The following is a 27396-nucleotide window of genomic DNA, read 5'->3' on the forward strand; positions in this document are numbered from 1 at the left end:
GCAAAAGTCAAACTGGATGCCATTTAATACATTTTAGATTCATTTTATTTAAAAGCTCAATCCTTTGATAAGGGTGAAGAGCAATTTTGTACAAAATAATTATAAAAGTATTGACAGTCTGGGTTGGTTAGATAAAGACTGAAAGCACTTTATAACTCACAATACGTACACAGACACAATACAAACATTCATTTATATATCAACAATGCAACTAGAACTGTACAATGCAGAGTGTACGTGTTATGTAATAGACTCTGACTCAGGACATGACATACGTGGTGGAGATCTGCCTTTCTGAGTCAGGGCAGGAGTACATTTTGACGTTCACATCAGATGTTCGGATTGGAGGAGAGAAACTCAAGCCACTCTGTCAGGACAGGATGTTGCTCTGCGGGCTGAAAAGAGTCACTTATGAATAACATACTCAACTCAGAATTAGGAAAAAACATGTTGCAAGGATAATAGTGGATTTACCAGTTACTTGCTTGGGGGACACATTTAGAAAATGCAGTTCATACATACAATGACTTCAATGCATCTCTTCTATGATGAGCAAATGATATATTAAAGTCTATTTTGATATTGTTTGGGGGAGCATAAAGTAAAAAAATCTCAGGATGATACAATTGTTCTGATATCACAATAAAACTATAATAAAATAATTTCAAAAAAATTCTACAACACGGTTAAATTAAGGAAATTAACATAAACAACATTAAGTAGATTAGTGTCATTTTACACTTATTTATTTGGGAAATTATTATTATTTTTACAAAGCATGGCTAGTTCAGGTTGTAAAATGTCATGTGGTGCGACTCCCCAAAAGTGTAATGCTATCAATGAATTAAAAATTCATGATATTTAAAAAATATATATAATACACTTGAAACCCTTAAGAAAAAAAAAAAAAAAAAAAAAAAGAAGTGTACAATCAAACGCTTTCAAAGTGTAAGGAAAATGTTACATTTTCATGTTAAATTTAAACAACAGTTTTTCAAAACCATATCAAGCCAACATGATCACAAAGAGTACACGTCTAAGAACAAGTCACAATATTTATAAAGTTTGAATATGGGGCAAACATAAGGTCACTATGCAGCAAAAAGCAAAGACATAGATATTTGCATATCTTGATGCTTTGCATCGCATCGCAATTATTAAAAAACAACATGGATCAGCAAATTAAAACCAAACCTTTTCACTCTTCCTTACCTGTAGATTGGTGATATCAAACAGATTGCCGTCTTTTCTCACAGACAGGAGAGTAGCTCGACCGTGTGATGGGTAACCCTCCTCCACCCTCAGGTGACAAACGGTGGTCGCAGTCTTGAGAAAGATCAGAAGCTTTTCAGCAGGACACCAATCAATCGCAAACCTGATGAAACAAACGTAAAATTGCAAATGAGCCACAGGGAGTAAAATTATTCATCATGTAAGACGAGTTTCCCCTTTTATTGCTGTAAAGTAGTAATGCTGAGCTCCGGTGTTGTGTAAGGGGTTGTCACTACAGGGGTTCAGGCTGCAGGACTGCCGAAAGAAACATTATTAGTAAGATGGTAGAAAAATGTACATTTCTTGTCCATTACCACCCACTGCTACTTATACCAACGGTGGAAATAAGTGCAGGTATAATAGCAAAATATGTGGGAGAGCATTGCTATAGTTTGACAATATTGTATTGCAATAGATAGCACATTAATGTTAATACCAAATCAAAGCTATTTAAAACTTTTGTAATTTGAAACGGTTTTGTAAGTAAAAAGGTTTAACGACAATATCTGGTTATGGTAACACTTAAAATAGATGTCTGAGATGATTAAATCTTATAACATTAATCATACCCAGCAGAGAGAGAGAGAGAGAGAGAGAGAGAGAGAGAGAGAGAGAGAGAGAGAGAGAGAGAGAGAGAGAGAGAGAGAGAGAGAGAGAGAGAGAGAGAGAGAGAGAGAGAGAGAGAGAGAGAGAGAGAGAGAGAGAGAGAGAGAGAGAGAGAGAGAGAGAGAGAGAGAGAGAGAGAGAGAGAGAGAGAGAGAGAGAGAGAGAGAGAGAGAGAGAGAGAGAGAGAGAGAGAGAGAGAGAGAGAGAGAGAGAGAGAGAGAGAGAGACTAGGAGGAGAGCCACAAGACTAAAGCTAGAGAGAGAGATCCAAAGAGCAGGCCCCAAGAAAAGAGGACCCAGAAGAAGAAGAGCCAGGGCAAGTTACAATCTTCCTTTATCTCTTCCTTTACCATGTGACTGAAATCCAAATGTTCAAACTGACCAATCAGAAGATGGCAACTTCCCCCACATACTAAAGGTGTGACAATTAGCAGACCCTCGATGTAAACACATCTTGGCCTACAGGGCTTGATCACTGTCAGCACCTCTTTGCCTTTAGGAAATCCAAATGGACCCTGGAGGGGGTTGGAATGGGAAAGCAAAAGTCTTCCTTACAGTTGTTACCTTAAATCAGAACATTCCGCAGCAGCTGAGATTCAATAAAACCAAAAATAATCATAAATCTGAGCAAAGGTCGCGCTAACCGAATATTTTACATCATTGACTGAATGTTTTTAGCAGTGGCAAAAAAATCTGAAGGCTGTCTATCGTTTTGCCAGATTACACTTAGGGTGATCTATTGTAACTTGTAACTGTAATTCCCACCCTGCGAGTGCGCTCCAGTGTGGCAGCAGAGGGTGGGTTCAGCCTCTAGAACAAAATTAAAACTGCTGCGAGAAGTCGTCTGTCTGAGGCAAAAAAAAAAAAAAATTTGATGAAAAATCTAACGACAATTGCCTCTGTATCAGTCAGCCTTGATGCGTTTTATTACACCCAGGAGAGCACCCAGTTTAAGTCGATGTGGACCACGAGGAACATACGAGTTCAGGCAGATACAGAAAGTCGACTGAGTTTAGGTCAGTTCATTTCAATCGTAATTGTATTTTGTAATATTGCACAGTTCAAATTAGCCAGTTCAGGCTACATCGTTCTGTTTATTCAAAGCGCGTGCTTGTCTGTCACTTTAAAGGAACACTCCGACTTTTTGGAACTTTAGCTTATTCACAGTATCCCCCAGAGTTAGATAAGTCCATACATACCTTTTTCGTTTCTGTGCGTTCTGTAAGTGTTATTTGACGCACCAACCGCTAGCCTAGCTTAGCACAAAGACTGGATGTAAATGGATAATGGTAGCATACAAATCCCAATAAGTGACAAAAAAATGCAAACATTTTCCTATTTACATGTTGTGATCTGTATAGTCACAGCGTGTACAAATAACAAGGCTATATGAGACAGAGACCATTTTTAATCGTATAAATACTGGGAACTATATTCTCACTAGGCGTAGGAGCACAGCTACTTGGGCGGAGTGGCTACTTGGGCGGAGTGATTAGCGCAGCACACGAGACGCCCTGTTGTTGATTTAGCTGTGCTCCTACGCTGGATTGGATGGATTCTGATTGGCTGTCAATGTTTTTATCGTTTATCAGCTGGATAAAATTCTTCTGAAAGTGATTCCAATGATATCTTTCTCTGTGCCGTTATCGTTATAGCTGTGGTGTGGACTATTTATTATTAAGAACGATTTTAAAACCAGGCAATATCTTTATCGTTATCATCCTTGGAGTGAATGGGATTTAGTGGCACTCTGCTGTCAAACAAACATTAATCTGCTTCCTGTGGAGTTGAGCATGAAAAGTGACTCAGTCTCTGCTCTCTTCATAAATAAATAAATGTATAATCTAGCCTATATGCTTGTCCTGTCAGTTCATGATTAAAAATGAAAATGTGAACAAAAACAAAAGCTATTAAACATCTTATTATCATTAAAATATGAAAAATAAATGACGGGTAATAATAGATTATGACAGAATTTTTACGACCCTGTTCGTCACATAGTGTCTGTTTATCAGTATTAGGACACTTGTATTTTGAGCGAAATTTTTCAAAACATGCTGAATGAAGACAATACTATGCAGCTGTCACACACTTCACAGTGTGGAATCATTTTGAGGATGAGTTGTATGATGTCTTTGGGTTTTAATGAACCTTCTTCTTTATCAGCTTTTGATATGATTGATTGCACTTTAAGAAAATGTACCTGGAGTGAAGAGCCTGAATCTCAGACAGCATCTCTCCTTGACTTATGTACCGCTCCATCATCTCCACAAGGGCGGCGCTCACTTGCCTAAGCGGGCCGTTCACCACCTCCTCTACCAGGCCAGCGGTTCCCTGAAACACCTACAGACAGGAAAGAGGTACATTCACAATAATATAATGAAACAGAATGAAAACCAGGTAAAACCATTTAAAATAAATGTAGTTCTAGAGGAATATTAGCTCTAAACACTGACAAAAACAAAGATTTAGTCATAATTTTATTACCACCATATGATCATTATCATTCAAAAGTTTTTCATTAGTTATCTCAAACAGTAACAATAAATGTTAACATCTTTCTTGTGTATTGTTAAAAAATGTTTTATTTATAATTACTTAAATACAATCTTGGTGAATAAAAGACTTAAATTGCCTTTAAAAAAAAAGGTTTTAGTATTGTAGCCTACTGTATTTGCAATTTTTTTTACAGCAGTACAAATTCTAGTATATTCATAATGCGAGTAAAAAGTTTGAATTGAATCTCAAATTTCTATACTGTATGTATATGTGTGTGTGTGTGTGTATGCATGTATGTATATGTACACATACATTTTATAATGATATATTAACTAGAACAAGATTACAAAAAAAGTATCTTCTGAACTACGTATGAGTGCATGAACAAAGTCTATATGTTTTATGATAAGAAGCATGTTCCCCTTTTGAAATCAGGCAGCTCATCCCTTAATTCACATTTCACCGCTCTCAGCATCACTTAAGGGAAATATTTGCTGAGTTACAGTACCTGAAGTTGGAACTCGTCACTGGCTGTCATGGTGACGGAGACACGCAGAGGTTCAAGTGATTTTTCAGCAACACGAGGCAAGAGCTCAAGGCACAGCTCAGAGGGACTGACTGAGAGCAGCCTATACTGCATATTTCTCTGAGTCAATGTGACCAAGGTTTGCAGCCTGAGAGACAAAGAAAATAAAACAAAGAAAAAGGGGAGTTTATTGTGACGATACACACACATATACACACACACACACACACACACACACACACATATATATATATATAACTTCAGTGTAATCAGTCACAACAATCTTTAGAATCTTTGATACATTTAAAAAGAACATAATTTAATCGAAATGGACACCTTTTTGATCAATTTAATGCATTCTTGCTGAATAATAGTATTAATTTCTGTAATAAAAAAAACTTACCCCAACCTGTTCAACAGTAGTGTATATACAGACTCACTTGTCTCTTAATAGAGTCCAGTCACTAATTCGAGCCTGCTGTCTTTCAAACTCATCCTTGAGCTTAGACAGATGCACATCACACACATTCAAGGCGTTCTGGGCTGCCTGGAGGGAATCTTCCAGCTGAAAACTGATTTGTTTCTGTGCGTGAGAGAAAGGAATGAAAATTTAATCAGTTTGATTCAACCAGTTTGTCCCACAGCTTCATTTTGGTGAAGAAAAGTTGAAATTATTGGAGCTAACTAGCCAACCCAAGAAGTAAAGTAAATGGATGTCTTACCTCAGCTCTCTGATTCTGTTTAGCTGTGATTCTTTCCTTCTCTTTGCACTCGTCCTTCTGAACGAGAACGAGATTTAATGTACAATACAACTGTATGAGAATGCAAGTATGAAGCTCTATGTATAGCTGCATGAAACCACATCATAAAAGTGGTCTGTCATTCTATCATTGTTGGAGTTTTTTAAGGGCAACAACAATCAGCCAAAAAAATTAGCTTTTTATCAGATTAATCTAAAACATAAATCAAATTAGTTTGATAAATCGGATAAAAAGCCATTTTTCTTCATGTATCAGAAAGAAGCCCGATTAGGCATACCTTTATCTGCAGAGTGGACAGTAGAGTCTCCAGTTTCTGCCGTTTACTCTGAAGCTCTTCCATGCGGACCTGGAAAGCACTGATCAGCCCTTCCACCTCCTGAACTCTCTCCTGATATTCTGCTTTTAAAGCCTTCCATGCAGAACGAGCTTCATTACCTGTGCACCCAAATCAAGGCATCATTTCACTGCTTTGTTTAGCGATGAACAGTCATGTACAATAATCCATGATGTGTGAGTTACCTGGGTTTTGGGGACATGGCTCATTCAGCAGCTGATCCACTGACTCCAGACCTGCCAGCAGCTGGATCATGTCATACAACACACTCAGCTGCCTGAATATATGCTTCTGTTTTCGCCTGCAGTCCTACGCACAGAAACAAATGCCTTGAAACGCAAGTTGCGACAGTCTTTTCAACCTTGTTGTGATGTATATGCGAGTGATAAGGCAAGAAAACAAGAAAAATTTAAGGAGAGACTTGATTTTGTCCATCAGGAATTGATTGGATGGTTGTAGTTTATTGCTGTGATGTCATGTGAGTGACAGGTTGCCCCGCCCTCATGCCAGTAAACACATCATCAGAGAAAAGAGGTGTCATTGCAAGAGGAAGAGGACGTTGTTTTGATTAAAGGTTACAGGGGCAGATGAATTTAACAAAATAGTGAAGTGCATGAGTAAATCATTTATAGTAAATACTGCAATATTCCATTAAAAAAAAGAAAAGAATTGTCTATACTGATGTCATGGTGACTTTAAAACATCTACATTTTATTACATCATTTGAAGGAAATCCTATATTATTGTTTCATAATAGTATGTTTTTAAAGGGACATCGTTGTTATAAACTGCAGTTACATATATAACAAAACTCAAAATGTACCATCAAATAAGGAGCCATAATTTCTCCCTCTCCTGTTTCCTGCAGTTCGGTGGTGTTCCATGATTTCAAGAAGGAAGGGTCAGTCCTTTCCAGAAGTCTGAAATCAGAGACTATTATTTAGTGTTTATTTATTCATATAACGTTACTCTGTCTTTAAAAACTACCATGGTAAAAAAAAAAAAAAAAAAAAAAAAAGGCTTTCAGAATCTTCAGATCACCCTCTGATATTCATGAATTAGTAAATCCCAAAGGAAACTTCACTTTAAAACAAAATGAAAACAATCCCTGTATATACAATTATCATCAATTAACTGAAGAGGGTTGTCACAGTCACGTGCACATCTATTGTCTTACATAATGAAGTAAATTATTTAATTCGTCAAATGACCATGTGAAAGTTCCGTTAGATGATTTATTTAGAGTTATGAGAACGGGTGGTTTGGATGCAACACCAAACCCTGAATGGTTAACAGTGATTTAAATATGCACGTAATGACTGCAGCGGCTAATAAATATAGCCTACTAAACGGTCATCGTTTCAAAGTAACGTTAACAAAAATACCTGAAAACTACAATTACAACGGTGACTTTGTAAGAAAGACACATTTTCAGGCCTTTGTACTTTCACCACACACATAAAAAACATTTTCAGGTGAACCCTTGATTCTTATAGCATCAGCGTAATTTAAAAAAGTATAAAACAAACGGCGTTTATTTTCCTTATAGTTTTTTAGATAATACTTACGCTTCGCCTCTCACCGTCGCCATTTGTGTTTTGAAACTTACCCGCCTAACGCTGATTGGTCAGAACTGCGAGGCCTTCGTCACAAACGTCAACCAATCATTGTCCATGACTGAAACACGTACTTGAATTTACCATAGATATGTATGGAATGTACCGCCAAAAAACAATACATGATTAGTGTATTTTACAATATATTCATAACATGAAATAAATATTTTTCATTTTGTACATTATATTTAATCTATTTGTTTGAATAATCAGAAAAAAAAAACGTTTATGGGTTGTGTTACGTCTTTTAGATTGATTTAGCCTATTTAACGTTAAATAAAGACTTTAAGAAATACAATTGTAATGCTTATAGAAATATGTAGAATATATCAAAAGCGTTGTCATTTAGTAGCTAAAGAAAGTTAAGCAGTTCTATTTCAGTTGCTCATCATTGCGATTTTTTAGCTGAAAATGTATAGGCTTAAATGTATAGATGCCTGACAAAAATGTATACTCTTTAAATAATGAATTTTACTCCACGATTAAACCGGGGGAGAGCACATTTCCGTTATTACTGGATTAAGGCTCAAGTCTTAATTGCAAAACTTTCAAAAGGTATTAAGATCATTATTAAGATTATTATTATTATGAAGAATATTAGCCTATAAGTTTTCTATCGTCAACACATGTCTCATTTTTCTGATTAATAGGACACCATAGCTGTCAGACTTCTATTAGTGGGAACCCGTTAGCCTATGCTTCTCAGCAACATTTATATAATACAATTCTTAAAAATAAAAAAAGTAATGAAAATGCAATAAATTTAACAAATGTTATTATTTTTTTTTTTAAATATCACAATTTCTCCTGATTTCAAAAAAGAAAAAGAAAAAAAACCTTATTCTAAAAACACATCAGTATAAATCTGTGTTGTCTCTATTATGATAAAATAGAGCTTTTTAAAAATAAAATACAAAATCAAAGAGAAAATTTGTGCAATTGGACCAACAATAGATTAATTACAACAAATCATGGTTTAAATAATTTAAATTGATTCTGTGATGACCCAATTTCTGTACCTCAACCTTAACATTAACATTAATTGTAAAATGTCTGCTTTTTTGTATTGTGTTCCTCTATAAATTTAAGTGTCAAACTGTAATTCAAATATTTTATGGACAAAACTGTCTCTACAGTCCATTCAGCTTTATAACATACTTTATATCAAACAGTATGTTTTTATAAAATATGACAGACAAAGCTAGATGTGCCCAAGTTAACACAAGCGCACACAAACACACAGCCCAGACACAAGAGGACACCAGTTTACTCATCTTTTATTGTCACATTCATATCTATGCTCTGTATTTTTTTACAAGGAGTTCAAAACAATAGTGGATGAGAATCAAAGAAAATCAGGCAGGCAGAGGGCTGAAAGTCCCGATAATGTCTGTGGCACCTGCTGTGAGAAGGGTGAAGGGATAAAGGTAGTCTGAAAGGTAGTCTACTTCCTCTCTCATCCTCCTAAAATGTGCCCTATTTAATTCAACCAACCTTCACTCTCCTGTTGCATTATTACAGGTGAAATGAAACAATAAAAATGAAAATGATTTCAACATCATGCTGCTCTGTGTGGCCTGAAAAGATACTATGTTGCGGTTCACAGAGAAAAAGAGAGCAGATTCTATTGCAAACATAAGAGATACAATCCTATGTCATTTCTTAAAAAGCCATCAGAAATATAAATCAAATAGAAAGATGAAGAATTTGTAAGTTTAAAAAAGTCAGTTTAATAATAACGGGGAAAAAAAGAAGAAGAGACTGGATAGTGAAATTGACATATTTTTATGTTATTTCCCCTCCCGCATATCTATTCCATTTCCAAATTCATCCTGAACAATTTCAAAAACAACTGAAGAAAAATCATCTTTGGAAGTAAAAGACTCCTATCAGTATATGGAGATGTTGCTACCCAGTTGCTGTAGTCATTTATTATTAAAATTATTATTATTGATTCATTAAGCCTAACATTTTCAAAATTAACTTTTTGTGTCTTTTTTTTTTTTTTTTTTTTTTTTTTGATTTATGTCATGTCCTATCTGTTTGTCTTTATTCTAAGAGGTAGATCAACCAAAAAAGAAATGAAAAACGCATGGTTACAGGCCTTTTGATTCAGGCCGTGAAATCATAAAATGATCAGGACAGAAAGTTAGTAGAAGCTCCGGGCAGAATTGCCATTTTATTGCTGATTTCAATCTAGTTTCAGCAAAAAAAAAAAAGAAAAAAAGAAAGTGAAGCCGTTTTTAAGACCAGCGAGAAAAGGGCTTTTAAACAGGAAGGATTGTTTTTGGGGACAAGGCTGCGTGGCGTGGAGGTAGTGGTGGTGCCATTGAGGTGGGAAAGGACACAGAGAAGATAGCGCAACAGGCACGATTGTGTGTTTCGTCTACACCGGTATCCTCAGTCACTCTACGAATGCTGGCCGAGTTACATCTGCGCCATGATGTGGGGAGAATTCTAATTGAGCTTAATTGTGCACTAACCGAATTTCACAGGTTCCTCCTCTCGTGCAAACCATCACACCACACATCCGTTTCCCGTCCTGCCACCTCGCCCAACTCGAAGCTGGAGTAGTAGGCTATTCTATCCAAACGTCTACAGAAATGAAAAGCTAGAAATAAATTAAAACTCAAAAGTAAAATGTAACATGCACTTTCGCTCTCGTCTGCTTGATAAAAACAATCTTATGGCTAAGTCTTGAGGTAGCGTTCCTAGTTATGTGAGGTTTGAGTCGTCATTTGTTAGCACCCAAATGTTTTCCTTAAGGAGAGGCCAGAAACTAGCACGGTGAGATACAACAGTGGCATGCAACGTCGATATGATAATCACACCCAACTATAAGCTGCGCTTCAACCTGTGGTCTACGTGTAAATCTATGCACTGCAATGCAACTTTTCCCAGTGGACACTTAACAGTCCGTGTGACAAACGACAGCCATTCGTTTGACTCGTCACAGAATTGCATAAGTTAAACAACATACTATCTTTTTTTCCCAAGCTCAAGTATGCTAGCGAAACGGTTCTACTGCTTGTTCAAGCCCTCGCCACCACCACCAACAACAACAACAACAACAACGTGTGGAGGACCTTGAAATAAAAAGGATAGAAGAAAACATTTCCAAGTGCCAAACAGGAAGTCGACTCGCGGTACTCAGGGAACCGTGTGTCTAATACATAGCACTGCATCCGTTCCTGACTGCGTACAGTCTTAATTAGTTCCTTTTTTCTGGAGTACAACAACAAAACACAAAGAGAATCCCAGTTTGGCACAGGTATTACATGAAGAACGAATCATTTGTTAGCATTTCAAATGAACTAGTAGCAGTGTAAGAGGTGTCTGCATAAAGAACTCTGATCGAGAAGAAACCTAGCTATCATCCAAACTACATAAATGGAGACAATTTGCGAGAAGAAAAACGAATGAGTAAAAATAAATTCAACATCAAACGACTGAACTGAACAGAGAAAACAGTCACAAACGAGGCCAGCGTGAGAGAGGGCGTTCTATTCCAGAACTAATGTTTCTTTTGAATCGGATACCACCAACGCAAAACAAAAATGAGCGGATGAAGGTAGCGAGTGGTGGGGGTGGGGGTGGGGGTTGAAGAAGAAGGGGACAAATGTGACATCTAAAACCTTTACAAAATGTCCACTGAATCTGTCCAGGGCATCTCCATCTCATCGCTTATACCTTTCACCCAAATAATAATAATAATAATAATAATAATAAAAAAAAGACAAAATAATAAAAATGCAATTACAATAACATATCTACTATTTCGTTGTTGTTTTTTTAAACTATGTTAGTTCTTGGAGATCTGCGGTTATGTTAATAATTCTCGCTCACATATATATATATATTTTTTTTTTTGTCTTTTATTGATGAAACAGTTCGCAACCAGATGTCATGTCCAAATAAAGCTTGCTGTCTAAAAGAAAAACAAAAAGGTAAAAACAAAAAGGCTGCTGCAGTCTGAACAGAGCAGAAGTGTGTGAGTGTGTCTTGGTGTCTGACAGAAATCTATGGACAGACGCTTCTTTCCTGCCTGAAGAGCAGTACGCATTGACAAGTCATTGACAAGTTCAATCCTCAAGCAGAAATCAGAAGACTAGTGTGAAAAAGGGAAGCTTTTGTAAAACAAAAAGTAAAAACTAAATTAAAGACCTTGATCTGTTAAAGCACATGAACATGCTGGCAAACCCTTCGCAGATGTCTGAATGGAACCTGAAAGAACGCGGTCTGGCAGTGTCCATCCATCTTTAACGGCTAAAAGTCTTTCCTTCCTTTATCCAATTAGTTTTTTATTCTAAAAAAATACAAACAATTATTTCCCCCCCTCCCCCGATTGCTCCGTTGAACAAATTTATTTACAGGTTTAAATTTGAGAGATGTGAATGCTTTCATTTTTTTCAATATTTTTTGGCTCCCGTTTTTCAAAAGGTACCTTTTGTTCTCAGTCAGTTTTAAAAAAATGAGTATGACCGAGGCCATAGAGTGTTTTTCTATGTTTCTGCCTTTTTAAAACACCCAAACCACTTCCCCAACAAAAAAAAGATTTAACACTCAAACTCAATTAGTAAACGCACTCACGCGCACTTGCACAGGACAATGGAGAAGGACGAGACTCCATCCGAAAGAAAAAAAGAAAGATGTTAAATGGTTCACATTCAGTGTCTTCGGGCCGATGATGGTCGACATGCTTTCGTTTTTTAAGCATGACGAGTAAGTCGAGCCCTTTCAAGTAAGCCAACCAATGATGTCAAAGTCCTTTAGTGCAGAATGAACAAGATCACACCACAGGTGCAAAAGTAAAATGGCACAAGTTAGGAAAAAGGCCATTGTTTTGTTTTCTACAGTCAGCTTGTACAACAAACATACGCATTAGCGCCAAAATTGAATTCCTGTGGTTTGGCAACGTTCATTATGCACCATTAAGAGATGGTAAGATCCGTCCTACGTCCCATTGGCCAGTGATTTCAAGTGTGACTCTTCAAGGACCCCCAGGCTGGCCTAAAGGCTGCGAGACTCACAAAACAATTCATCATTTTTCCTAGGAGTCCTTCTGAGCTCAGGTGAGGGAAAAAAAAACCTCGATTACACTCTCCCCAAACACGCATACCAAAAAAGAAAAATAATGGGAAAAAATTTAAAATATTTCTTCCTTAAAAAAATAAAATATTCAAGACTATCAGCTTTTATATAAAACACCAGCAAGCAAAAAAAAAAAGGGGGGGGGGGAATCAAAAAGAAAAAGAAAAGAAGAACGAAATTAGGAATACTGAGGTAACAATACCCTGAGGTAGTTTTTTTGTTTTTTCTTAATTCATTTTATCTAATCTGTTCTAGGTTCAGTGAGAAAAGCCAGGACCCTGGCAACCTCATCGGCAAATGTCGAACAAAGTGGGCGAGAGAGAGAGAGAGCACAGAAACCATATTGCTGTCCCCTATTCTTGACCTTTGTCCTAAAGGCAGGTTTGTGGAGGCTGTACCCTGTCAATCAAACCTGGCATTCAAGACGACTGCCCTCAGTTAATTCGGTCTCGGCATATTTTTAAAGTATATTTATTCTCAGGAAAAACAGAACACCACGTCTGAAGGCCAGGTTTAGAGATGACAAATGCTTTTTAAAAAAGCGAACACGTAAATCACACATTCCTAAAAGCGAACACGCTTTTAAAAAAGATGCTCTAAGTCTCGTTTTCTGAAATTACGGTACGCTCCATTTCATCGTCTGCCTGCTCCAATGCAATGAGGGGCCAGGTTAACTCACATATCATATATATATAATATATATAAAATATGCCGTTTGGGTGTGGGCGGCGCTGCAGCGATCATCGCTGGCGTGGTTAAGGGCGGGATTGTTGGCCATCCGCACATCAAAGCTGAGCCACTGCAATACAACTGCAGAGGTCACCTTTAGCCCACACGCTTACTGAACTCTCGCCGCACGTCCCGCCAGCCAAACGGCACGCAGCCTGAAAGGGAAGCCTCCGAAAAATGCGGCAACCCTCTCAACCCGGGTGTACGATTGCAGACGACTAAACGTGCAGCATCTCAACTCAAAGTCATGAAGATTATATTTACAACCTCATTTTTTTTTCATCTCGTCACCCCCACAGTTTAGCGTGGGGGACTTCAAGAGCAGTGTTAACAACTTTGGCCCCTCCCCTCATCTCTGATAGGTAGGGAGAAGTCACCTGATTGGTGACCACACCCACTAAAACATTGGACTGATTCTCTGCTCTCTTTCTCTCTCCCATCTCTACCTCACTGCATTTCATTAATAATACCTCTGAATAAACATTTCTATACATATATCTCTATCTTTAAAAAAAAAAACAGTTAAAATTTTGAAGTGACTGCTGATGGCTGAGGGTCCTATGTAGCTGAACTTTTGCGGGACCTTCATTATGCCCTATTCCTAATAAGCGGCTATGTATAAAAGCTCTCACCAGAGGGCGCTCCGCTCTGACAGACCTCCTCGCCAACCTCAGTCACTCCACCTGGCCTGGCATCTGGTCTCTGTTTTCTAGTTATCTCTCTTCTTTAGAAAAATCACTCTTTTTTTTTTTTTTTCTTGTTCATTTTCACTAAACTTGTGTCCTCTTTCTCTCTCAGGCATGTTTTTTTTTGTCTTTTGTTCTCTTTTTAAATCCCTCTCAGTTTGCTGCTCATTTCTCCCTGTCTACCGCTGGGTCTGTGTGTCACTCTCTCTCTCTCTCTCTCTCTCTCTCTCAGTCAGTCCGCTCGTTTGTCCTCCCATTTGTCTGTCCGTCTGACTGGGTAGCGGCCCCGGCCTCTCACTTCCTCCTGGGTTCTTGTGCCAGTCCCTGCGGGGATCCCGGCTCAGTCGCGACCTGCGGATGGGGCCCCTGCTGGCCTCCCATACCTCCTTTCTGCTGCTGCTTGACTTGTGTCAAAATGTCCCTGATCTTCCTCTGTGCCAACTAGAGAGGAAACAGTAACAACAACAAAAAACAGCATTTTAGCACTGTCTGCTGTGCCATGTGCCAAGTTTTTGTAACATTCTAGCCAAATGAAATGTCAACCAAGCTCTTTGGGGGGTCCACTAAGTGAAGTATACTTGTGCAGAGACTACAGAAAGATAAGCAACTCACCTGACTTGCGTAAAAGTGGCCGATGATTTTGACGATGACCTGGTCGTGTTCATCAGGGGTTTGCTCTCGGGGAACCACTACTTCAGCAGCGGTGAGGTTCTGCAGCTCATTCACCTGATCAATGAAATCAGAAGCACAGTTTTGATCAGTACATTCAAGCATTTTTTCTTTTAATTTCTAAAGTTCTCATATTTACATTTCGGCATTAAAGAGAGATGGATGGACACTGCCAGACCGCGTTCTTTCAGAGAGAGAGAGAGAGAGAGATAGAGAGAAAGAGAGAGAGAGAGAAAGAGAGAGACACATATACATATATATATATTTTTTTTTTTTCAGAGAGAGAGAGAGAGAGAGAGAGAGAGAGAGAGATACATATATATATATATTTTTTTCTATACTTTCACATTTTTTTAAGAAATTAAAAATGTATTCAGCAAAGATGCATTAAACTGATCAAAACTGACAGTAAAGCCATTTATGTTAAGATCTGAATTTGTATTTTGCAAATTAATCCTTTTCTTTTGAACTTTCTTCTCTATTTTATTCTTTCTAAGAGTCTTGTATCACATTTATCACAGTTTCCAAACAAAAAAAAGCAACAAAACCGTTTTCAATATTGATAATAATAATAAGAAATGTTTCTTGAGCAGCAAATCAGCGTATTTGAATGATTTCATTAGGATCATGTGACACTGAAGACTGGAGTAATGATGCTGAAAAACCAGCTTTGACATCACAGGAATACACGCATATCCATATATACAGGACCCTTTAATATTAATATTTCTTGATAAAATGGGCAGAAGTTAAAAGCTGAGACTGATCAGAAGTAACAAAGCACAAAGCTCTTTATGATTATTAGAAGGGAGGTGAGCTTCAAATAAAATGTGGATCTGGCAACCCTGTCTTGAACTTCTTGATTCATCAGGTTAAACATATGTAATCATACACCAAGTAAAATGAGCCACCACAAACTGTCTGCCACCAATATATTCTGCACCCCTAATAAGCAACTTTCTCTGTAATAATCGGTCTCCAACATTTCATTTCATGAAGTAACTTTATGGATACTCTTCCTCTAAAGAGCGGTCATCATCTGACAGCTATCAGCAATATATGTTAATGATGTATGACTTACAGTTTTCCCGCCCTTTCCGATGACCCTTCCTGCCGCTGCAGCTGCTACTTTGATGTGCGTCTCCAACTTCACCTCCTCTTTGGGGCCAAAGAAGTTCTCCTCCTTCAGCTTACCGTATATTCTGCCTTGAGCCTAAAACACAAAGGGCTTGTTAAATGACTTGTGTATCTACTGACGGTCTTCCTGACAACAAATTAATTTGGAAAATTTGATCTGAAATGACTTTGCAAACCATGCATTCATGCAAACCTTGAATTGGGCCTCCGGAGGCCCTGTCACGATGACCATTCGCATTTTCGAGTCTGGAGCCTCTGCTGGTGCAATCTAAGGAAAAATGCATTTGAGATGTCCTTCAGGAAAAGGGAACATAAACCTCAATATTTAAAATGAAATAACAATATTTGATCTGAGATGACCCGTGACTATAAAAATATTAACCCACACAACTGTTTTCAACATTGATAATAATAAGAATTGTTTTTTGAGCAGCAAATAAGAATATTTTAATGATTTCTATGGATCATGTGACACTGAAGACTGGAGTAATGATGCTGAAAATTCTGCTTTGTTATCAGAAACATTGAATTAAATTTTAAAATACAAATAGAAAAGATATTTTAAACTATAATGATATTTTACTGTAATAAATGTACCTACTGTACAATAATATTGTTTTTACTGTATTTTTGATCAAATAAATACAACATTGGTGAGCATAAGATACTTCTTTTTAAAAAACATTTATTTTCTTTTTATCTTACAGACCTTACAGATTTGAATGTGTATGATACTCTTTTCCATGCAATTTTTTTAATGAAAAATGTATGCAAAGGTATCATAAAGTATTATAAAATACCATAAAAGTAGTCCATATAAAGTAATCTGAAATCCTGAATCCATAAAATAGCTCAGTGTGTTGATTTCATTGAAAAGCTCCAAGTAAAAATAATGATTCATTCATAAAAATAAAAACGACTGATTCATTCACAAACCGAAAACATTTTTTTAAAATGTCAGGTTTAAAACGACATGAGGGTAAGGATATAGATGAATTTTCATTTTTGGGTGAACAATCTCGTTCTCCTATTGCATTCAGGTGTGTTTTGACTCAGAAGAGGTACATCATTGTTTTGTTTTTTAAATCCATAGTTTTTAGTACGAAGATGAAACTTTGCAAGTTTGTTAAGACTGTCAAAATACACATCTTTTTTCCCCAGATTTTTTTAAACAAAAAAAATTAAGAGATGTAACCATTTCAACCACATTGTTATACCCTTTGCTTTCAGAAACTGTGGCTTTACACATTCAATTAATGCTGATTATTTTTTTCATCTATTAATTAGATTTGTCTCAAATTTGCCTCTTTCCTACACACACACACACACACACACACACACACACACACACACATTCATTTCCTTCCCACTGGGATACATTTTGTTCATAAACATGTTTGCGCATACACACACACACAGTAATTCTGAAATTAAAATAAAATGACAATGTCAATGTATTTTATAGAGCAAAAGTTCATAGACCAAAACTTATAACTCATGTTCTTATAATTCTGTTCTTATAAATTGAATCAAATGATATATTCTAATAATGTTTCTCATAAATACAGATAAAATCTTTTCTTGCATCACATTTTTGCTATAGTTCTTGAAAAATTCTCTTTTTTTTATATATATATAATATATAATAAAAAGGGGGTAAATTAAGTAATAGCATGGTAAACACATGGTAACATTCAAAACCTTTGTGCATTCACTCAATGAGAAGTTACTGATTAGATACAATATGATTTTAGTTGAAAAACATTGAGTTCTGACTGTTTTATAAGCTTACGTTTCACCGGGTCCAAACAGACCCTGAAATGCAAAAGGTGTATTTACAGTTTTTAAATGCATTAGGAGGGTTCAAGTAAAAAAAAAATTCTGGAAGCATGGGAACCCGAAGAGATCAACCACAATGCATTTTCATAAAAGTTACCTTAATAGACGCTCCAGCAAAACGGCTTAGCTGCTTGATATGCTGTCCCTTCTTGCCAATAAGGGCTCCCACGGCTTGGGCTGGGATGTACACGTGGACGGTCTCCTGTTCAGCGGCCTGTAAGGAGACACAAAACAAATAACTCTCACATCACAACATATGGTGAACACCCCGATAAAGAATTGTGCTTACAGACCATAATAAGGTAAAGATGCCACAAGAGGCCGAGTTATGTGACAGCAGTATCTATGTTTTTTTTAGAAATGAATAATGAATAATGAGAAAATTGGTCGTACCCCCATAGGGCCATAGGGAGGACCAGGCACAGAGTTTCCGAGGGAAGGAGGCGGCATGGCCGAGGACGGCGGGAAGAGGCCAATGGCTCCCAGGTTTAGTCCAGGGATCAGGTGAGTCTGTTGCTGGATGAAAAGGCAAATGTAGATTCAGATTAGGCTTCACATTCATGTTTCGTGGCCAAGTAAGTTACGCTTACAAGGAAATACACATTTTTCTATCTTACGAAAACTCACATTCATGGCAGCGATGTCATTGTCATATGCCTCTCGCACTTTCTTCATGATCTCCTGTTCCGCCAGGCAGCAGGCTTCGATCGAGCCCTTCACTGTAATGGTCCTCTCTGGGTTATAAAGGGTCAGATCCTGCAGTCTGCAGTGAGAGACATTCAGAATATAAATGCCACCAATCGTGTTAAGGCAGCTCAGTACAAAATGGGGCCGCTGGTTGGTTCCTTTCATTTTTTTATTATGTCCTTTCATTGCTTACGGTGATATTGTGATCTTGGTATCAGTGTCTTGTTCCACTTTCTTCAGGTTGCGTCCCTCTTTACCGATCAAGCGGCCAACAAAGTTGTTGTGGGCAAGAACCTTCAGAGGCACCTCATCAGCACTACCAGAAATGAATGAAGATTGTTAATAAAGATCTGAGAGCAGACATGAACCAGCACTGACAATCCAAAGGACTGAAGGTTTCGAGAAAAATGAAAAATTTTAAATCCCCCCCTGTGGTGAAAATCAATTTTTAAAATGTTGTTAAGCAGTCTATGTGGTGTTTTTAATGTGCTTTAAAGACAAACCATGTGCAAATTCAAAGTCAACACCTTTGCTGAGTATTTTCTCTTTAAAACTGATCTAAAGACGCGGTTTGAAATCGCTGGTGTTTCTGACTTTACTAACTACCTTGTAGCCAATCACGCCAACATACGGGCGGGCTTTAGCATATCATTAACTATGACCGCTCTGAAGCTGGGGAGTCTGAAGAAGCCAGATCATCACGGTATATTTTTATGTTGATATGTTAAACCGGGTACATTTAGCAATATATAGCAGGTGAATGATGTATAATATGTTATGATGAACTATGTCTTTCTCCACTGACGTTCTGAGTTATTGAAAGCATTTTTAAGGATGATGATTGTTAGAGCTGTCTGACTCTGAGATGGCGAACGGGAACATGGTTTGTGTAACATTAGCAACACATTATTAGCTGTTTGAAAAGTCAAGCAAAAGGCTAATAATATTAATTAGCGTTATGTGTCCAACGTTGTTGAGAGCGATACATAAAACGCATTATCATTCTGATACATGCTCATTTGAATATTCATGGTTCAACATACTAAATAAACCAAGGGTTATATAGTTATATTCAAGCTATTTTAAGGCATGAATGCATTTTTTTCACAGGATTTTTTTTTTAAATGTGTAATTTTGGTGATCAAAAAGATGAGTTTTAAGGGATAAAATTATTAGTGCTGGGAAAAAATTAATCGCGATTAATCGCATCCAAAATAAAAGTTTGTGTTTGCATAATATGTGTGTGTACTGTGTATAATTATTTTGTATATATAAATACACACATATGCATGTATTTATTTAAGAAATATTTGCATGTATATACTGTACATACATTTATACATAATTTATATTATGTATAAATATAAATAATTTATATATAAATAAATAAAAATCTTAAATATATACATGCATATGTGTGTATTTATATATACAAAATAATTACACAGTACACACACATATATATTATGCAAACACAAACTTTTATTTTGGATGCGATTAATCACGATTAATTTTTTCCCAGCACTAAAAATTATTGACCACATGGGGACTTTAAATGTTTTTGAAAGTCTCTTATGCTCACCATTTATTTTATCAAAAGTACAGTCAAAACAGTAATTTGGTGAAATATTACAATTTAAAATAGATTTTCAATTAAAAAAAAAATTTAATGTATTCCTCTGAAGGCAATGCTGTTTTTTCCAGCATCATTACTCCAGTCTTCAGTGTCACATGATCCTTCAGAAATCATTCTAATATGATGATTTGCTGCTCAAGAAACATTTATTATTATAATCAATGTTGAAAACAGTTGTGCCGTTTAATATTTATGTGGAAACTGATAAATTTTTTCAGGGTTATTTGAAATATAAATCTTTTGTAACAATATATAAAAGTCTTTACTGTTTTATTTTTTTTAAAGCCCCCAAACTTGTGAATGGTAGTGTATACTGCACTTGCAGTGAAAGGTGTAAGGAATCACTGCTCTGGACTTGACTAAGTGTGTAAACTTATTATCACTCACGTTTTGGTGTCCTTGGCCTCCTGGTTCATGATTTCCAGGATCATGCGGCAGGCCGATGAACAGCCCTCTGGGGTAGAATGGATACTTATTGGCTTTTCGGCGGCACCTGCGTTCTCTTTACGATGCACATCAATCCTAAGAGATGAGAGGAGAAGAGAGGGAGGAGTTGTAAATGTTATGCATCAGACAGTGAATAAAACTAACAAAGGCACAAGCAAAATAAAATAAAAAAACATGTTAAAAATTTTTACAGGTTTGGAGCGCCATGAGGGTGAATTCTTCTTTTAAATTAAATAAGTGTCTGTTCCATTCCATTAAACATTTCCCATAAAATCACACTTTGAGTCAATCACTCACTTGCTCTGAGTCTGCTTGGTGATGTTACGGATGGTGGCGCCCTCCTTGCCAATGATGGCACCCACGTATTGCGTGGGCACCAGCAGCCTGAGAGGGATGTCAGCGTGCTGATGTTTGGAGGGAATTCCCGAACCAGGCGACATCTGGCGGTTTCCTCGCGGACCGTATCCAGGACGACGGCCGTTGTCTGGGCCTCGTTGAGAGTCGACCTCAGAGTTCTCGTCGGGGATGTATGACACATGCAGGGAGTTGTTCTCAAATTGGTAACCGTTGAGCTTCTGAATAGCTCTTTGGGACGAAATGCATAAATAATATGCATGAATGCAGGGTTTATAGCAACGGACAGTCTTTTTGGAGAAAATGTCACTGTCGTGTGGATGAATGCTAACTGATTAAATGCACAAAGATTAAATCATATGGATAATTTCACAGTTAAATAGAAGTGATTTGCCTTAAAGGTTAAGAAACATAATGAATTAATCCGATGAAGAATCCAGGCTGACACATCTCATATTTAGCCAGTAGGTGTCAGCCTCAAACAAGAAAATATATCTCAGTGAGAAGGCGTGTGGAGGTTTAATTTGATATTACACAAAGACAAGTCATTTATAAACCTGAAATGGGTAACTTTTGTATTAAAATACTTTTTTGATCCCATCTTAAAATGCACAGTCTTTTGTCGGGTTTTTTTTTTTTTGTTCTAAAAATTGAAAACAGTGGTGCTTTCAAAACATTGAGAATCCAGACCAGCACAGACATTATCTCAACCAATGGTGTGAGTTTGGGGAGGGGCTTTCTGCTTGTCCGACCAATGGCAGACAGGGAAATCTATTTGACAAAATTCCATTCTATTTGGTGACACTAGTGGAAAAATTACACACTTAAGCTTTAAGTTAAGATTGCAGGGCAAAGTCCACTCACTGTCTAGCATGCTCCCGTGTCCCATATGTGACGTTCACAACTGCGGTCTCACTCTCTGTGTTCACTACAGGGAAAAATAAGAACAGAGAGAGAAGCAGAGTGTAAATTACTTACTGATACTCTAAAAGAATTAGCAACATGTCCAAGTGTTCATTATGAACTAATCTTTCACAGTAATACAAATTGTTGTGTTATTTCATTAGTATTCACTTCAATGTCCATAATCCAAAACAAATAACACTCCAGGTATTAATTTACCTTGTTCACAGTTCTCAACAGTTCCATACTGGGCAAGCAGACCATCAAGAACCTACAATGGATACAAAAGAACGAAATGAACGCAAGGAAAATTACTCTGTATTTTTGTCTTGTTTTCCAGTAAATAATAAAAATATATATATATATATTTCTTAAATCAAAACATTTATTTTGGAAGCAAAATGACTTAATTGTGGTAACTTTTTCAGAAAAGAAGCCCTAAGATGTCAAGTGAAGTTTATGCTTAAAACAAGAAAAGCTATCTGTCAATGAGACAAAAAAAATAAACATAATTCAAAGGGAAAACAGGATTATTTTTGTGCACATTTTTCCTTCTCAAGTAAATGTATCTTGATTTTAAAAAAGAGATATTTGTAATGGTTTTCAGGAAGGCTTCAACTGATTGGTTTCACAAAAGAAATAGAGACTCGACTTACTTACATCAGCCCTGTTTTCTAAGTACAAGTGTGTAGTTTGTTTAATGAAGCTACACTCTTAAAAACAAAGGTTCTTTAAATGACATCTGGTTCCACGAAGAACAGTCGAAAAAGTTCTTTAGATTATTAAAAGAAAAAAATGGTTCTTTTAAGAACTGTTCTTTGACAGTTTGTTTGTTCTTCTATGGTATCTCTGTGAAAATCCCCTTTTGTAGCCTTTAATTTTTAAGAGTGTAGCCAAGAGGACAAGCCATCTGTGGTTTAAAACGTTTTTTAAACTATCAGGACCTCCCAGAACTCATATTAAAAATGGTCTCATCCCAAACGAAAATAATCAGGTATGTGATTTTGTGTATGATAATAACAGGCTTAAGTTCCATAACATCTGTCAAACAGGACTACACCAAACCCAGTTGGCATCAGATTGGTGTTTGCCACCTGGGTTTAGCCTCCTAGTGGCTAACATTGGCACAAGTGGCTGGCAGAAGTGGGGCCTGCTGGAGACGTGCCAAGAAAGACCCCGCCCCGCAAGAACAACAGTCAGGCAGTGCAACAACCATCGGATAAAACACGCACTGTGCCACACCCGTGCGCACACACACACACACATACCCAGACACTGTATGTCGATGGTGTAATCTCATAATCACACACAAATCACCTAACCTGAATGACATGGGTAAAACTCTGAGTTTAAACCAACACGGGAACATGTAGGGAAAGTTCAAACGTCGCTATTCAGAGTCAGAAAAGTGACAGAATTGCACAGATGACATAATTATTAAGATGCAGTTTTGTCCACTTAAGTATTAAAACATTTACATTTTAAAAAAGCTGTTTCAGGTTTCTTTTTGGAAGAGGCTGAATTTTTTTGTGTGATATTGAAACACTTTCTCGTATTCCAACAAAATGTGCAGAGACAGCCATTTTCTTGTTTTAAGCATAAACTCACTTAATATGACATTTTTGAATTTTTTGCAGAAAACAAAACTGAACATCTCAAGTCATTTACCTTCTCAAGTAAATTTACCTTATCGTATTCTGGCAGAATGTGCAGACAGGTATAAGTAAGCCATTTGTAGGTTAATTTTCCATAAAACTCCTTAAACTTTTTTGGTAACTCTGTATTAAAACTCGTCTCAAACTAAATTAACAGCCATGTATTTTGTGTATGATATTGATAACAAGACTAATTTCATTATATACATTTTTTTTTTTCACATTTTACAACCCAGTTGGCATCAGATTGGCTTTCATATATTTTACCAATGTAAAATAATTTTTTTTTTTTTTTTTTTTTAGGTCAAATTTAAGATACTGTCTGAAACTAGCACACAATAATTTTTTTCTAGGATTAGGATTAATCTATGTCTGGAAAACATACTTAAGCACTTCAGTAGAACATTTGGGTGAAGAGCATCGTGTCGATTAAGAAAAACTGAGAAGATCTTACTGTCAGAACAGACATGGACACACCCAGACTCACCTCCCACTGTAGGTGTGGCGGAATGTTTCTGATCTGGAGTTTTCTGGTCCTGTAGAGGAAGAAATGAAGAGAAAACGAGGTTTAGAAAAGGTTCCCCTCACAAACTTTGCTTGATGAAACAAGTGCCATCAATATATCCAATACAAATTGTCAGGGGCGGTCACAGCCACAGACATTTTCAACAAAAACTGCTCTCAAGTTTACACCCACAATCACATTAAAACTAATTACACTAATGACATCTGGTGATTCAACGTCATCCAAATTCTGATTTACGCTGGTGGCTAGCGTTCAGAAAGGTCCCGGTCTTGTCTACATCTAAATGATGTGGCAAGAGAAGCATGGAAAGGTGAAAGTCAAAGTCAGAACAGGGATAAATCCATCTGAACAGTAACTTCCATCATAAAGGGTACTTCATTTTAGCTCTGACATTAATACTTTTATTCTTTCACATGCCATAAGAGTGAGCAGATATAAATCAAGTTCTTTTTTAACATTGCAAATTATGTTTAATTCTAGTGTTAAATTCTAGTTTAAAACACTAGTATCATCTCAAACTCGAGGACAGAACATGTAAGGTCAATGAAAAGACCTCAAAGTGATCTGATTCGGGAATCTCTTATTATTTATAGTTGGGTTGATTAAACATTATAAAGATGCTTGGGAGCATCTGTCCTGCTCGAAGTTTGTGGAAATGAGGCGGAATGAACAGAGAAGAGAGAGAGAGAGAGAGAGAGAGAGAGGAGACTGAATGTGTATATTGAAACTAGACACTGATGTAGTTCAATGCCAGCTGCCCCGGAAGCTTCCAAAATCATTGGTTGAGAAAGAGAGAGAGAAAAAGAAAAAAGTGCAAGTAACTAAAGCAATGTCAAAGCAATGCAGTGAATAAAAAGATGCAGAGAGAGATAAAAAAAAAAAAAAAAGGAAAAACAAGTGAATCAACTAAGTCAAAATTGAGAACTGCAGCATGGCACTGCTCCATCACCATAACAATGGCACAGTTAAGAGGAGACGGTTATCCAGATAACCTACACATACTGGAGCACTCTGGAACCTCTAGGGGGCGTAACAGCAACCTTCTGATGCAATGTATGCGTTTAGGATGAAGGAGGGAAATGAGTGCCAGGGGTTATTTGGGGAGGGGCCTGAAACTCTGCTCGGGTGACTGAGACCAGAAACCCTAAAGACCTCTGAACTCTGCAAGGTTGACGCCCACTGGTTGACAAGCAAAGAAAATGGCGCCGTTTGCTCACTTTCTACCTCCCCTCATGCAAATGGCGGGCAAAACAGCCAATCAGGGAAAACAGAATATCCTGCAAGGGTGTTTCACACCACACAGATCAGCAATGTGAGCGTGGCCAGGCCAAACAGAACCAAATGAAATCATGTTTTTTTTGTTTTGTTTTTAAGGCCATTCCTTGGAGCACTTGCTTAAGATATTAGAGTATGTACTTTCTTCTTTTGTTTGCTTCCAACATCATTCACAGTTCAAGATGAAAGCAACATGTCTTCCAGTGTGTTTCAAGTAAATTAAGAGCAGAAAAGCACCTAAAGATACAACAAATGTTAACAAAAGGCAAAGGCCACACAAACACCACCAATCTGTTCGCTCTCCCACTGATCAATCACCTCGTCCCCGAACCCATCCCCCAACCTGACTCTTCCGCATCCCACCCACACTCACCACATATACCCGCAACAGAGTTTTTCATCCCCACCCCCACTCCTGAAAAACATCCTTCTTGTTTGGCACCTTTGAATCCATTTAAACCCATCATGTCACGTCCCACCAAGTCTCTCAATCTCATTGGTCAATGAAAGAGGCGAAGAGGACTGACACCCCTTTCGGTCTCTTTTTCTATTGTTTAGAGACGAAAACATTTCTGAATTGACCTGTAGTGCTGCAGGCCTTACGTCCAGCCATGGAGCAGTGGATGATGGGACACAAACCACAAATCTGTTAACATGCTCAAATTCTCCAGAAAGAGTTGCATGGGATTTTTCTGTATTTTATGGCGTGGCAAATAAAAGCTATGTTTAGATTTGGCTTTAGTTAAAACAGGAATCTCAACACACATTGAAACAGAAATTTCAAATCACTAACAGCACTACAAAGACTATCAAAAATGCAAATAAAAAAAAAAACAAATAACAAGAACAGAAAAGAACAAGGATAGAAAAGATTGGAAGAAAAAAAGAAGAGATTCACCCCCTACAAAAGGTCAAAGGTGAGGGCCCTATAGGCAAGCGAATAACATTAGGGTGGGTGGGTGTGTGGGTGTGGGTGTGTGTGTGTGTGTGTGTGTGTGTGTGTGTGTGTGTGTGTGTGTGTTAGGGTGAGGGTTGGTATGTGGAATTGTCCTAGGAGAGCATTAGCAGTGCATAACTGAAGTTTACTCATATCTTGAACTTGTAAAAGTGAAATAAAAAGTATAGACATGCCTCTGGCTTGAGATAAGATTCCAAATGAATGGGAAAAAAAAGAAAAAGTGGCAAACATTTCGGTCAAGTGACCTTTCTCAACTAAGCATTTAGAGAGGTCACATGTAACCAAAAGATTTGCTACTTTTTCATTAAAGCAGTGTTTTATCTTGCAATTGGTGGCGTACAGCCTTTTTTCAAGCATTTCCCAAATAAGACTCATTTGGACAATTTGTAAAGCGAGGTGAGTTCCTGGCTTTTCTTGAGACGAGATTGAACAGAGACTATAGCAGAAGTTTGCAATGATGTATAGCAGTATGTTTAATCAATAATCATATATTATTATTATTATTATCATTATTATTATCATCATATAAAAAAAATACACAATTCTTTTAGTAAAGAGATCTGAAATTCACACTAGCTGGAGCATCTAGCAAAACTATCCGTTCCACACACACACACACGGTAGCACATGATAAAAAAAAAAAAAAAAATTAAGGGAAAAAAAAACGATACTTCTTGACACAGTTCAGCACATTCAGTTCCTCCATACCACGCAAACACGCTTAAACACACAAACACATTTACTTCACATTTTAAATGAGGCCGTACCATACTCTTCTATTCTAAAGTTTGGAATCAGTAAGACTTTTTTCACTTTAAGAAATGAATACTTTTATTCACCAAGGATGCATTAATTTGCATTGATCAAAAGTGATATATATATTTGAAAATATTACTTTAAAATAAAAGCTGTTCTCTTGAACTTTCTATTCAAAGAATCTTGAAAAAAAAATGTATTCCACAGAAAAAAAAAAGATTCCATAAAAATATCAAGCAGCACAGCTGTTTTCAACATTGATAACAGATAAATGTCTAAGCATCCAATCAGCATATTAGAATGATGTTTGTGACACTGAAGATTTGAGTAATGATGCTGAAAATTCAGCTTTAAAATCACAGGAGTAAATTACATTTTAACATTTTATTAACATAGAAAAGGTTACTTTAAATTGTAATATATTTCAAATAAAT

General features: G+C 37.0%; 2 protein-coding genes across 5 annotated transcripts in view; both read right to left on the bottom strand.

The window, feature by feature from the left end:
• Positions 1-8: 8 nt before the first annotated feature.
• LOC308700990 (uncharacterized protein) lies at positions 9-7679 on the bottom strand. Of its 3 annotated transcripts, none has more exons than XM_081382968.1 (10): positions 7608-7679; positions 6822-6918; positions 6184-6307; positions 5942-6099; positions 5626-5682; positions 5344-5486; positions 4886-5051; positions 4082-4221; positions 1213-1375; positions 9-395 (listed from the first exon to the last, which is right to left on the bottom strand). In XM_081382968.1, the coding sequence occupies exons 2-10, from the start codon at positions 6837-6839 to the stop codon at positions 330-332; spliced, it is 1035 nt and encodes a 344-aa protein (XP_081239094.1). In that variant the 5' UTR covers positions 6840-6918; positions 7608-7679; the 3' UTR covers positions 9-329. The 3 variants fall into 3 exon arrangements, with proteins under 3 accessions (XP_081239094.1, XP_081239093.1, XP_081239092.1); XM_081382967.1 differs by having other exon boundaries at positions 7567-7613; XM_081382966.1 differs by lacking the exon at positions 7608-7679 and adding an exon at positions 7384-7571.
• A 6177-nt stretch (positions 7680-13856) lies between these two features.
• igf2bp1 (insulin-like growth factor 2 mRNA binding protein 1) overlaps positions 13857-27396 on the bottom strand; it is a 33479-nt gene continuing 19939 nt past the window's right edge. Inside the window, exons 3-15 of one of the 2 annotated variants that reach the window (XM_081369889.1) lie at positions 23935-23983; positions 22012-22063; positions 21754-21817; positions 20833-21120; positions 20476-20610; positions 18646-18768; positions 18393-18528; positions 18159-18275; positions 17863-17979; positions 16120-16194; positions 15871-16002; positions 14733-14846; positions 13857-14561 (exon numbers count right to left, since the gene is read on the bottom strand). In XM_081369889.1, the coding sequence (XP_081226015.1) occupies positions 14415-14561; positions 14733-14846; positions 15871-16002; positions 16120-16194; positions 17863-17979; positions 18159-18275; positions 18393-18528; positions 18646-18768; positions 20476-20610; positions 20833-21120; positions 21754-21817; positions 22012-22063; positions 23935-23983 (1549 nt within the window). In that variant the 3' untranslated portion in view covers positions 13857-14414. Of the gene's footprint in view, positions 14562-14732; positions 14847-15870; positions 16003-16119; positions 16195-17862; positions 17980-18158; positions 18282-18392; positions 18529-18645; positions 18769-20475; positions 20611-20832; positions 21121-21753; positions 21818-22011; positions 22064-23934; positions 23984-27396 lie in introns of both variants that reach the window. The other variant, XM_081369888.1, reaches the window with a different exon arrangement.

The sequence above is a fragment of the Scardinius erythrophthalmus genome, assembly GCF_964197995.2.
Source record: "Scardinius erythrophthalmus genome assembly, chromosome: 1".
Lineage (NCBI taxonomy): Eukaryota > Metazoa > Chordata > Actinopteri > Cypriniformes > Leuciscidae > Scardinius > Scardinius erythrophthalmus.

Excerpts from the sequence above, each read along its gene's own strand:
- LOC308700990 (XM_081382966.1), bottom strand. The coding sequence starts at position 7,427 with ATGTGTCTTTCTTACAAAGTCACCGTTGTAATTGTAGTTTTCAG. Across the intron at positions 6,919-7,383 it reads GTTGTAATTGTAGTTTTCAG|ACTTCTGGAAAGGACTGACC; the intron begins GTATTTTTGTTA and ends CTCTGATTTCAG. Across the intron at positions 396-1,212 it reads TTGATATCACCAATCTACAG|CCCGCAGAGCAACATCCTGT; the intron begins GTAAGGAAGAGT and ends GACTCTTTTCAG.